Source organism: Tetrao urogallus, assembly GCF_951394365.1.
Source record: "Tetrao urogallus genome assembly, chromosome: 2".
In the NCBI taxonomy this organism is placed as follows: Eukaryota; Metazoa; Chordata; class Aves; order Galliformes; family Phasianidae; genus Tetrao; species Tetrao urogallus.
Window position 1 is genome coordinate 47948416 of NC_136814.1, and position 14096 is coordinate 47962511.

At 38.4% G+C, this 14096-nt stretch overlaps 1 protein-coding gene across 1 annotated transcript in view; it reads left to right on the forward strand.

Moving 5' to 3' along the window:
* MTHFD1L (methylenetetrahydrofolate dehydrogenase (NADP+ dependent) 1 like) overlaps nucleotides 1–14096 on the forward strand; it is a gene marked incomplete at its 5' end in the record, with an annotated part of 137556 nt that overhangs the window by 80324 nt on the left and 43136 nt on the right. Inside the window, 3 exons of the mRNA XM_079550681.1 lie at nucleotides 529–629; nucleotides 1034–1211; nucleotides 13426–13533. Of these exons, the coding sequence (XP_079406807.1) occupies nucleotides 529–629; nucleotides 1034–1211; nucleotides 13426–13533 (387 nt within the window). The remainder of the gene's footprint in view (nucleotides 1–528; nucleotides 630–1033; nucleotides 1212–13425; nucleotides 13534–14096) is intronic.

The window sequence follows — 14096 nt, forward strand, 5'->3', positions numbered from 1 at the left end:
AGCAGGTTGAATATGACCTTGGCAATCACTCTTCAAACAAGAGTGGATTCTTCAGGTTTGTTTTCTTTGTCTCTTTGTTGTCCTCTGGTTTTAACATCCACACCCTTGCGACCAGTTTTGGCACATCTGTGTCCATGGTATTTCTGGGAATCTCTAGGGAACCTTTTGGTCAGACTAGAAAGGGAAGTGGAATAGGCCTATGTGAACCTGCCCACAGACCATTTTTTGGTATAATTTGTATCAACTGACAGCCTGCCATCAGCTGCACTGTCTTCTCATGTCCCAGAAAAAAGCAATGCAATCATGTACAAATTTTGAATGCTGTGTAGACACTTAATTATGTCTGATACTTATTAATTTAAATAAGAATTAATAAGTACCAAAATGCTTTTGTCTGGAAGCATTTTACTTGCCCACAACTGTCATGATCAGCACTGTTTATGTTAAGTTTAATTTATGGAAAATTCTTTGGCTGGAGCTGGCTTGATGTATCTGACCATTTCTACTACTTTGTATTTAATTGCATAGAACCTCCAGCTGGTAGCTGATGGCTGCTGTAATCTTCAGAAACAGATCCAGATTGCTCAGCTCTTTGGGGTTCCCGTTGTGGTTGCTCTAAATGTCTTCAAGTAAGTTATTTTTTCATTACTCTCATAAGTAAATCCACAGATCAAATTTCACACTTTTTTTTCTTGATTTGTGAATGAAGCAGCTTTGGCACGAAGAAAAGTAACCGTTGAAGAATTGTTATTAATTTCCATCATTAATATCCTTTGAATCCTTAGATTGTTCTTAAGGTTTAAAATGACAAAAGGTATATAATGTTATGGAGGTATCAATGTTCATGTTAATCAGTTACAACAATTTTAATAAGTGTTCTTGGAATGTAAATTCATATGCTGTATATAAACGTGCTGTGTATATGTAAACTTATTTAAAAATTTGCTGTACAACTGCTGATACAGAGTAAGGCTAAGTGTGTAAGATCATAAAATAGAAGTAATTAAACAAAACAGAACTGTTTGGTTGGCAGAACTGACTCGCCTGCTGAAGTTGATCTTGTGTGTAAGATTGCAAAGCAGTCTGGAGCATTTGATGCTGTACCCTGCAATCACTGGTCGGATGGTGGTAGAGGAGCAATAGAATTAGCTCAAGCTGTGGAAAAGGCAGCCAATCAGAAAAGCAGTTTCAAATATCTCTACAGCTTGGAGGTAAGTTTATTTTATTTTAATGAATGCATGCTGCATTGATACTGGATTTAAAACAAGAACATTGCAACAAAGCTATCTAGCATGCTTGGAAAGCAGCTTGGCTTGGCTTGGCTTAAAATCACAATGACAGGAGAGAATGAGCAATCTGCTGCTTGTCTGATCAATAGAGGAGAATATTTGTAGTGCTCATTACTTAGGGCATTAAATCATATTTTGTAAGCTTATATTTAGCATAAAAATATATCTGTAGGTAGAACTTCCACAGCTATTGTGGGAGACTTCACAAAGACCTTGTATGATGATTTTCTTGACAATCACCTGTAATTATATTTACTGTCTCACAATCATGGGTAGTGCAGTGATTTCTGATTCTCTGAAGCAATTCATACCCTGTAAGAGATGCTAGAGCATGTATGCACTACACATTTGTCTAGGCACAGAGGCTAACGCAGAAGCACTGTCTTCACCAGCACCCAGCTGCATGCACACAGCACTCAGGTGAACAGCCTGAGTGACTTAATCATGCTGCTCCCCTTCTGCTGGTCAGGACTAGAGCCTACTGGTGCAATACAGTCAACAATGTTGAATAAATAAATAAATAAATAAATAAAAATGTGTTGCAATACAACACATGGGTCACTCTTGCTGTTGGCACTGGGCCCTCAGCCTATCTAGCAGTAGCCTTGACCTCTACCCTGCTCCCACTGCTGTCACCAGCACCCAGGAGCCTCTGGGGCTCGCAGCTCAGCCAGCTGCTGGCACACACAGCTTTGCTCCTGCTCTCCCCTTCAAAAACCCCACATTTATTAATTTTTATAAAGTTTTATTTGGTCCCAAAGTGCTGCTCTTGCTGCGTCCCATAATGAGTCCTGTACTTCTGTCTCCCCTTTATTTTGTGAAGTTTTCGGAGGAAAAACATCTTCCCATTGACTCATCTGTGTTGGCTTCTCAGCAGGGACCATGGTGGCATATCCTACCCTTTGGTCTTAGGAAACGATTGATTCACGGTGCTCTAATTTTCACTGATTAGGTTTTCTCACTAATTATATCACTAGGGTTCCACCTGTCATTGATTATTCCTCTGATCCTTGCCTGGGCTTTGTGTTTAACATGCATAGCTGTTAGATAACCTAACAAAGCATAGCATGGTCGAGGTTTCGGTTCCATGTCTGATGGAGATGATGTTCCATCCATGCCTGGGAGTCTTCATTATTGCAGTCCTCTGTAAAGTAACATCACAACAAGGTGAGCCTGTCAGGAAGAGCAGCTTGCAAGGGAGGACTGCCTGAATCCCCAGTAGCTCTGCTCTGGATGTATTACCACAATGCAGGCAGAAAGTGTATAGGGACGTACTTCCTAGAAAGTTGCACAACCAATTTTAGTCCTTCCTAGCTATACAGATAAGGGTTGTTTCAAATTTGGGTAGCAAAATAGATTTCTCTAGCACCAAGGAAGCTCTTATCAAATTTCAGATCCTATGCCCCAGTTGTCAGTGCTACTTATTTTCTTTAGGAAAATTGAGGGTTATGTTTTAAAAGTAGAACCTCTGCTTCTTTCTTTTTAAGTGGCTGAAAGTTTCTATTTTGATTCTACTTGCTAGTAAAAAAGTTCAGCCAGAGGTAGATACGCCCTGCTTTTCGGTTTGTCTCCTTGATACATATTACGTAACTGTTGCACCCGTTTTATTTCTTCTCTTCATCTCTCCTACTGTTTTCACAAACATCAATCTAGCCAACTCTTATTAGTGTTATAAACTGCTTTCATGGAATCAATGGCAGTAACTTGGGATTTTAATGGCTATGGAATCTATTCAGGGCCTATTGCCCATGGAACCTTTTCATAGCCAAATTGTACAATGTTTCTGTCTTTCTGAGTTTGTCCCCAATGAGATGCACTGGAAACTAAGCATATCATTTTATGATCTTTGAATAATAATAATAATATATATATATATATATTTGAAGTTTAATTCAGAAATACATGTTATACTTTTCCCACAGGACACTTGTGTTACAGAGATAGTATGTTAGCATTTGATGAAAATATTTAAGCTCCTATATTCTATATAGGTAAGAATCTTGTGATATGAGTGAGTAGAAATGATTAGCAGGGCTGGTCACTGCATCTGTGAAGGAACAAAATGAGATTAATTTCTATTTTAATGTCCTTTCCAGGCACATCTTCTTGTGCTGGGTTGCATAAGTAGTGTGATTGTAGAACAGAGGGAATGAATCACATCTTTACATCACTTTGAAATCACATAACTGAACACGCATATTATAAACCTCAAAAATATGTTGAAGAGATTTTATAAAAACATATAAAAATCTTAAAATACTGTGAAAGTCTAAATTCAGGCCAACAGAAACAGTAAAAGTTAAAGTTCGGGCTTCTGTTTCATTCTTACTGGGCAAAGGATAAGGAACTGAAGCAATTGGAGGCAGGAGAGTGAAATAGCAGTGCTATCCGTTTTGAGGTAAAGTAGATCATTTGCACACTGTGCTTCCAGAAACATGAAAGAAACTGTCTCTTCCAAGTCAGCCTGCCCAGATTTTAATTATGGGTATAATAGGGGTTTTTGATGTTGCAATTTTGAAGACTGAATTCTACTGTTCAGAGGGTAACCTATGACAGAAAAGTGAAGAAGCAGAAGAGGTTGTAAGATGGGTTCAGACATATATTCCCTCACCACTGTGCCTTAAAGGGTGTGTAAGTGCAAGCAGATAATTCTGGCCTATTTCAGCAATTTGTGCATTTATCCAGTTACTTGAATACTTTCAGGACCTGGTTGCCTCCAGTTTAATGAGGTTTGCAGTTTTCTTCTTTCCCTTGTGGAATGTTGAAGAGGGAAATATTCTGCATAAGACCACTACTGCTTCATTCATATCTCTGTCTGTCTTTACAAGATTACTCTAGTCTTCCCTTTAATCCATGTCTCCATTAAGTCCTTTAGCTATAATTAGAACAAATCCCAGCAGCACAAACCACTTTTGAAAAAGATAGACACTGTGATAGATTCATTCAGTGTTTTGAAGAAGGCATTACCCTGGATAATTTAGAAACAAAACCCTAACTCCCCTATATGTAAAATTGTTTTTACTAGTCAGATCAATGTCTGCAGCAAGCTGTATTACTGGTAGTCAGTCTGGCTTCTAATTACAGAGTAGTCCAGGTCTCTTTGGCTTTTCTCCGAAATGACATGTATCTATTTGTGGTGTTTTATGTAATTTCCAAATTTATCAGAAAATAAAGTCTGAAAGGTCTTTACAAGTATATATTGCATGAGAAGAACATCTTTCCTGTATCTGTCAAATCTGTAAAAAAAAAAAAGAAAAAAAAAAGATTTGCTCATACATTCACACCATGTTCTCCAGCAATACCCAGACATGTGCTGAATAAGCAGTTTTGGACACTGGACACAACACAGTTGTACTGACTCCGGACTCAAGACTCAACTAAGTAGTCCTGTTGAGCATCATAGCATGCTATCCTTATCAGATAACTGTGTAGTGTGGTTATATTTCTCAAAGCTTTCTCAAAGCATCTCAGTCAATGTCTTGGTTTAAGCCAAGACAGGATTAATAGCACACTGATGTTTTGGTTGTTGCTGAGTAATGGGAGTGTGCCTAGGGCCAGTGTCTCTACATGATACAGTGATGTGCAGTCCCCCTTTTAGATTACTTATCACATTTTCTTTATTTCTCTAAGTAGGCAAGCTTTTGTTTTTACCCAACTAGCTGATGTCTTTACTGTTTTAAAATATTTTGGATTTTAGCAAGGGTTCATTTGAGATTTAGTAATAGATGAACAAATATTTGTCAGGAGTTGAATTGAGAACATAAGAAGCTTCAAGCATATTCTGAGGGCAGTATCAAATGCAAGAAGCAACATCTGACAAGTAAGTCCAACTCTGTTGTCACTTGACAAGTGTAAGAAAACGGCATAAGCAGATACAATGTGCCATGTAATCCTTGCAGTATTAGGACTCACTGCAGCGGGAGGATTGTTCTGGAGCAAGGATGAGATGTTTTATTTGATAGGCTTCTGAATTTATAACATTTTATATGATTATTAGCAGTGGTTTTAATAAGCACTGTAGCAATGTGTGAATTTAGTATGGATGTTTCCCCTAATGAAAACTGTTCCTTCTTATTTTATTGTCAAATTGGTTTCTTACTGAACATTTTTCTTTAACGTTTGGAGGATGGGTTTCTTTTAAAAGCCTCTTGAATTCTCTATGAAGTGATCTGTGCTTTTAAAAAACATATACATATATTCATATTACATATGGAAAATATCAAATAATCAACTCTCTTATCACTGTTGACTTCCTTTCTGAGTTCACTTTTCTTGAAGTATGGATCTTTAAGTTGCAGCAGAATGCTATTACTCAAAATATAGTTGTCTGACCTGTTAGAAATAAGTTTAGATAACTAAGGCGAGGATAGAAGAGGATGGAAACATATGCATCCTATTCCCAAATTTCTCTGGTTTCAGTGTTTTTTTGTGGAAGGGAGGTGAGAGCAGAGTAGGGAGGGCTATATTCTGAGTTATATTCCTTGTTCATCCATGACAGTTGAGGAACCTGCCTTCTTTCACTATGCAGTGCGTTGAAACTGCCATGCTTTTGGAAGGGGAATCCTGGGGCCTCTTTTGTTTTCTCTGTGTTGAACTCTCACAAAACTGCAGAGAGGCCTTCTCAATCAGGGGAAAATGAAGACAGGATCAGTAAACCTGGATAGTCAGGGGTTGGCATTGTACCTTTAAAAGACTGACATGGCAAATGGCAGAGCCTCTAGTCACTGCATGTATGCTGCATTGAAAACTAAATAAAAATCATAAAGGTCACAAAAGAGAGTAAGGAGAAGGGCTTGTTCCAGTCTTCCAAGTTGATGACATCCATTCTGAAGTGACATCTATTTTTGCCCGTGCTCTGCCTTTAGTTAATACAAATGCTGCTCCAAAAGTAATGCCTCCCATTTTAATATGTTGGCCCATGAGGCAGATGATGGTGGTATGGCAGTAGTTGTTGAACCTTCTCCCAGTATTCCATTGCTTGTTGTTTCTGTGAGCAGAGAGGCAGTCTGATAAATAGCATCTAACATGGAAGTGCACATGAAGGTATGGAACTGAATTGCTCCTTGTGGAAGAAAATGGCACCCTCTGACATTCATCAACACTTGCTGAACTTTGATGGTGACCAAGAAGTGGGTGTGAGCACTTTGAGAGTGGGTGGTGTGTTCCAGCAATAGCAGCAGCAGAAGTGGGTCACCTCAACTCGTGCAGAAGTTTACAAGAGCAGCATGCAGGCTCTTGTCCATGGCTGGTGAAAATGCATAGCTTATGGTGGTGACTGTGTTGAAAAATAGTGTTTTCTACCTGAAAATTTGGCCCATCAAACACTATCATTGTGCTCTTTGTTGCAATTCCTATGGAAATAAATAGGAGATGTTACTTTAGAAGTAACCTCTATATCATCAGATAAAAATATTACAAGATTAATCTCTGGAAGTTGATAACACAAATATTTTGGCTGAGCACAGTGAATGGCCTGGCCAGTCTACTGAACAAAGGAGATCTCTGTCGTCTTGGGTCCGTATGTGAGGCATGAGGCTTAGTAGCACTTCTGGGAGAGGAACTGAAGCAGTTAGCAGCTTCAGCACTCATATTTCTCTTCCCCTTCTGGGAGCATAGCAATAAGAGGCAAATCTTGATCATTTCAGCGCTGTGGTTTTGTCTGTCTCTGTCACACTGTGGCAAAATGATGTGGGCTCATTTCTTTCAGACGTAGCTTCAGCTGTTAGAGATGATGGATCAGTTGCAGGGGACTTAAATGTACCATCAAAACAGAGGAAACTGACAGCAGTAGTTGTGCACCACCAATGGGCTTCAATAATGAGTTGTAATGCGCATACTTGAGAATGGCAGTGGTTTGAAAAGAAGGGCAGAGTCAAGAAGGACTTGAAGGCCTTTGGTTTGAGGACACTGAGCTCCAGAGAAATGATCTACAGCAGAGCGTTTGTCTATTTGCAAAATACTTGTCTTTTTAATTCCAATGCAATTAAGTGGTGGGGGAAATATTTTCTTCTCCTTTTACTGATATCTGAGCATCTAATCCATCCTTCTGTTCTTTTGTCTTGAATGGACAAAACTGAAGGTTCCTAAATACTGCTAGAATGGGGATGAATAAAATTATATATGCTCCTCACTGAAACTTCCACTAATAGCTGATGAAGATCATTTCTCATCTTGAAATGTAGACTGTGCTGCATTCCAGGGTATGCTACTTCTTACACTATTTCCCCCAACCCATTGCTAGTGAGATATTTAGCAACAAAGCCACATTAAAGAGGAATTTCATGGGGCTGTACCAGCCTCTCCTCTCATTTCCCATCAAAAAGATTGTGGTGGACTCTGGACACTTTTTTTTTTCCACTGAATTGACTGTTCTGAGATTGGAAGCTGTCTTTGATTCACTCTATCTTTTTGGTGTGTGTAAGCTCTTGACAACACTTCACTTTTGTGTTTGTTTTTATTATTTTCCTATTCTTTGTATAAAGAAACTGTCTTAGGCACAGCTGGGATTTCAAAGTTGGAAAATAAATCTCTGAGGCCACAGGCTTAGGTGTTGATTCATAAACCATTTAACTTGACTGAATATGCTTTTCTGCAAATTAAAAAACAAAATCTTGTCTTGTGCCAACAAAGGAAGAGGAGCACTAGAGATTTGGGAATCTTTCTGTCAGCCACAGGTCTTCTGGAACCAGAATATAAAGATACTTTAATAAATGTGTTTTTATTTTATCCAAGGGAAAAGCTAGAAGTAGGAGTTTGAATGTGCAGAGTCAGCTATTGTTTTAGTGCTGCACTCTGTCACCCCACACAGCACCTTCAGCCATACTCCCATCATATGTTTTCATTTGGCAGTGTTCCCAAGAAGAGGAATGAGGGATGTCTGCATACTATTTCACTTAGTCAACCACTGATTCTTTATTATTGCTTTCAGGGAATGCATTATTTGAAATTTTAAATAAAAACAAGTGCCACTGCCTTAAATTTTAAACCATTTTAAGAATTTCTGCTATAGCACACGCAGGTCAGGAACAATAAATCCAGAGGTTGGTGACTTCTTAAGTAAAACAGTGACAGTATTATAGGCAGTAGGACTCAAGTCAATCTTCATAAAACTTGAAGCATGCAATGTCAAAATTGTGAGTGGTAGGGCAGTGGCTTTCATATATTCTATGTTTAAATGCATGTTTTTCAGCAAATCACAGGTTTTCAGAGGGAATAAATTAGTTTTAAATATTTATATTGTATGACTGTGAAGGGATTCTGTCAGACAGCGCTGCACTGTCTACAGGTATTCAATTTAAGCGATATAACACCATTGCTTATCAGAGTAGCTGTAGGCTTTGCTGAGACCTTGCAGAATGAAGACTGACTACAGACTTACAGATGTTGGCTTTGTTTTTTGAGAGACCATTTTCTGCTGAACCCTATTTTGTGGGGGAAGAGTCAGAAGGAATGTTTAATGCAGAAAGAAGGAAGGACCAGAGGTTTTTTTTAGCAGTCCCTGAGATTAGTGTATGGTGAGTTGAAAAGATGAACTTCTTTCTCCAGTAGCCAAACAGCTTGAAGTCAGATATCCAGATTAGGATGCAAAAGATGGGAATCCCAAGCATAGTCCCTGTTTGTCCCTATTGTGGCCTTATCATTTCAATGGTACTGACTGATGGCAGCAGGACTGATGTCAGGTGTTACAGTCCTAGCAGAGTATCCTTGTTCCAATGCACTTGTGGTACCTGCACGCTTCTGTGATCTTTCTCAAACACATTGAGCATTTTTTTCCGTAGCAATGGCATTTTAGCTATCTCTGTACCTCTGCTTTATACTGGCTTTCTCTTTATAGTTAAGTGTCTCTGTGTATTGAATTAAGATCAGTGTATTTTTTTCCTGGATCACTTTCTCTACTATGTGCAGCTACAAAACAGTTGTGCTGTGGTCTAGACTGTATTGGCACAACAGTGAGTGTGAGCAGCAGGGGGAGGAAGGAACAAGGAGGGGCTGTGCAAGATGTTCTGATGTCCTTGGAAATCCTCATCAAACTTCTTGTGGAACAATGATAATTCTCAGTCTGCTGCCATAGCTGAAAGAAGGGATGAAGAATGAAAGAAATGTTAGAAAAGGCTAACAGGAATGAAAGCTTTATTATGGTACCTTGTGGTGCAAGTATGCTGTTGATAATGTTGGAAGAAAGAATGTAATGTAATAAACAGCACCAATTCACTCATCTCTTCCCGTAATGGCCTGGAAGTAGCAGCATGGCTGAATGATGAAACTGCTGTGATTTAATCTTTGATAGTCAATTCAATCTTGAGAATGACATGCTTCACTCTTTATTACTGTTGATTTCTTAGTTTGATTGTACTCTATCAAATAATGAATTATACCACTACATAGATGCTGTTTTTGTGAAAGTAGTTTGTGTACCTTTGCTGTAGCTAACACTTGTTAAGCTTTAGACAAAGAGATAATCCTATTTATGGTATAGATGCTTGGTAGCCTCAACAAGCATACATAATTGTGCTTACCTCAGAGGAAGTATATGGCTTTGGAAGCTCTTTATGTGTGAGATTTCAGAAATACACATTGCCTTTAGCAGGGCTGGGATAATCAGTTACTTCTCAGAGCAACATCAAAACTACTTAGCCGTTAGCAGATGTGACCATGTAGCACCTTCTTACATTCAGTATAAATTTACCTTGAGCATTTCATGCTGCCATTTTCCTGAGAAGCTAAGACTGAATTTGAAAGGAATTCTCTGAAGGTGCTCTAATTCTATCATTGTTTACGTTAATACATAGTTGCTACCTATAAAAGTAGAATTTTCTTTAAATTCATGTTGTCTAGCTATCACTTCTTCACTGCTTAAAAGTGCTTCACTGCAAAATATTCACAACCTTCCTTAAAGGAAATGAAAGAAGAACAGTTTTTATTGCTGATCCTAAATCTTGTGTTTAGTGTTTTTGACACTTTCATGGTCATCGTAACCGTCCATTCAGCAGAAGGGCTGCAGAGCTAAGTTGGTGCTTTTAAGGATGCAGTTCTGCATGCACCATCCAGGCCAGACTTTTCATTCTTCTTTTATAGAGATTTTTGGTTGAGGGTCCACAGTTGCATCAGTGCAGATGATACAGTGGTGCAGATGGTTGAGATTTGAAGTAACCTCTCAAGGTCATTTGGTCATCCGCATCTAGAACAGGCTGCCCAGGACCAAGTCCACATGAATTTTGAAGATCTCCAAAAAAGGCGACTCCACAGTCTGTCTGAACAACTAGTTGTTGAATGAACAACTAGTTCAAGAATATCCTAGCCCATTGCAGAAAATAATCAGAAAAAATGCATGAGAGATACAGTAAGACTTTTTGCAGTAAGAATATTTTTTTCTAAATACTTGAGATGCATGGCTTCTGCTGGCAGGTATTTGGCCAAGGTATGTGATGACTAGTCTGGTATCTGTTGGAGCAGAAATGCTGCTTAAAGTATCCTAAAGATTTAGACACTAAATTATTTTTCAGCTCCTTTGAGTTCAACTAAACAACTTTTCCATGAGCTAGCACTGTGAAGCATTGTTACATAGGGTGGATCTCTGTTCCCATCAATGAAAGTACTTCAATTGTGATTAATCAACAATTGTTGAAAACCTAACCCTAAACTTACCCTTAAAAATGAGATAAGAACAACCTAGAATTGTTTGCATGTCCTGTAAACATCCAGATTTCTGCCATGTCAATTACTAAGGCTTCTTTTCTAGTAAATACCAGTATGTGAATTTCAACTGAAATGAATTTTTATTTCTCATATACATTATCACGTGGCTTTAACTACTTCGTTAAGTTAAATGAAATTATCCAACAATATTGCTTGCTAAACACAGAAAACTTTTTAGCTCAAAATGCTTTTACGCTTGTGAATCTAGATAGATAATCTCCTAAAAATCCCACTAAATACGAGGAAACAGGTGGATCCTTAGCACAGTGTAGTGTACTCCTCTGCCTACTCCTGGGACTTCGGAAGGAAGTGTGTTTAGCACTGTGCACATGCATGGGCTGTGTTAATGTGTATAGAGCAGCTGTGCCTCCCTACTGATTTCTGTCTGACCTGTGCTTAGCCAGGACTTGTCTGTGATTGTTGTGAAGCTAAATAAGCTCAAACTCTTTCATAACATCAAGTGCAATGCCTCACCCTCTTGTATGTACATTCCTTGCAAAAACATGTGGCAGAAGAAGTTTTGTTTGACATTCACATTCTTGCATCTGTTTCCCAGCTGGTGATTCTTCTTAGCTTAAATTTGCAAAAATTGAGGTGTGGATGCTGAAAAGTATCCAAAATTATGCTTATTTATTAAAAAATCTGTAGAAAACAGTCCTGCTGTCCAGATCAGAACTTGATCATACAAAATAGATAGCATATCCTGGGAGACAGAGTGCCACCACCTTCATTAAAGCAGTCTGTTGTGATGTTAGCCAGAACCATGCTGCAGTCTGTTTGGCAACTGCAGCTATGGTTCCTGGAAGGAGGGCATAGTAATTATACTGCTGTCAAATTAGTTTGAAATATTTTGAGGCAAATGCAAATTGAATCTAAATGAACCTCTCCATCTTGCTTTTCATAGAATCATAGAATCATAGAAGTGAAATCTCAGTGAAATTATTGAGATTTACGTGGAAAACTGTTAGTTTTGATGTTGACCTAATGACAACAGGGAGGGGAATTCCTCTGGCCTTTACTTTCGCTGTTGCTGTTAGTTCTTCCTTGCCAGCAAACAGCATCCAAATGGCAGGTTTAACAGATGTGTTTTGTATTTCTCCCACTGCATTCTAGACTGCAGTGGTCAGGAGCATACTTAACTACGTTGAAGGAAGTTTAGTCTCTTGATGACTACCCATGTCATTGAGGTATTTCACTCAGCTTTATGCTGCCAGGAATTATATCCAGAGTATTCATAATGTGTTATCTCCAGTTCTCATTAGGTTTTATTACTCTACTTGGATTCATTTAAAAAGCCTGAAGTCGGGAACGTGACATCATTCCACCCAATTAAGGTGCAATAATTATATGGTCAGCATGTTCAGAAGGTGTCGTGTGGCACATCTTTAAAAATGCATTTTGAAATTTCTTATGAGGGAGGGATTTTATTTAAGCCTTAGTAGCCTTTTGCAGTCTTATATTTAAGCTGCTTGAAAGTCTGGCAAGCATATTGTTTGTGATGTCACTGTTACTGGAGTTCTTTATTAATGTAAACATTTTTTAAATTTCCATTTTTCTAAAATTTAATCAGAAATACAAAAAGATCAGCCTGATAAAGGCCCTTTAAATGATGTATCTTTGCAGAATAGCCATTGCTTCTAGATAGGCATTGCAAAAATGTGATTAACTGTGGAACTTCCCATAAATGCACTAGCTAGTGTGTTATTCGCAAACCGATTTCTTGACTGTGCTGATATAAAATTAAACACTTCATTTTTATTCTGGTGCCTTTTGTGTATTACTTCCTTGAGATTATCAAGTCTTCAGCCCAAAATTCTCTCTTTGTTTAGCATTTCTTCTTCACCTACTGTTACTTAAATGTGCTGGTCTGCAAATTACAGGTGTGGTGTCCCCTGGAGTACTGCATGTGTCTCTGCCCATTTGTGGTTGGTACTGAAGTAGCTGAACTAGTACAGAGAGCTGTGGTTCATCTTTCATCTTTCACGTTCACATTAAAAGAAGAAGAAGCTGATGGTTTGTTTAGAGTAGGTTTTAGGGATACAAATAATTGTGATACAAATTGTGTCACAACAGTCTGGTGATCCCTGCTAACCCACTGGAGTTTGCTTCCTTTTGTCTGTGCTGTGGGTTAAGTCTGGATTCTTGAAACGACATAGCAGTAGTTTTCTTCTCCTTCTTCAAGCAAGAGCATAAGCTCCTGTTGCCAACTCTGTAAAGCACAAATTTTATGGCTCCTAAAATGATGGAGTAGATGAAATGTTTCTAATTCGTGTACCTGTAAGTGATTATCATATCCAATCACCAGTACCTTTTACTTTAGTATCAAGACTATTTTAGAAAGGATGAATCTAAATGAAAGATTGGGATTTCTCACTCAGCAAACAAGATACTAGTTTCTCTTGGATTCTGTTCTTACATATATTGTTTCCCATTTCTGCAGCTTCCGATTGCTGAAAAAATTAAGACCATTGCTCAGAAAGTATATGGAGCAAAGGATATAGAGTTATCTCCTGCTGCACAGTCACAGATTGATCGTTATACCCGGCAGGTAAGAGCATCAATAAAATATGCCAACAAGTGCCTGCTGGATGAGGCTCAGGAGACCTTGGGTTGTAAAATGTTCTGTGATTGGAATGTTCAGATCAGCTTTATTAAAAGGCATGAGCTTAGCCATGATACTTAACTATGCAGGCATGTGTGAGTTGGTTTAGATTGGATTGAATGGAACAGAACTGAATAGTTTCAACCTTGAAAACTATCTTCCTATAGCATCCATACATATCTGTGTAAGATATGAGTGATGGTTGGAATTCATCTGGGATTGTTGATGAAATCCTACGCTCTCTTTGCAAAGTGGTAATTTACGGTTATTTCTCTGAATACAACAACTGCATACTTGCAAAAGTAGTTGCTAGAGAATCTGCACAATTCTAGCATATTAGTGTTCATTTGTACCTGCAAAAAAGGGTGCACAGCTTTGCATTTTAGTAGTAGCACTCCCAACACTTTGGGAATTGTTTGCTTTCCTTTTGTTCATGTTATTTTCAAGGGATTATAAACATTAGAAAGTAAAATGGATCACTGTTCCTAAAACATAGGAGTGTTCTATTT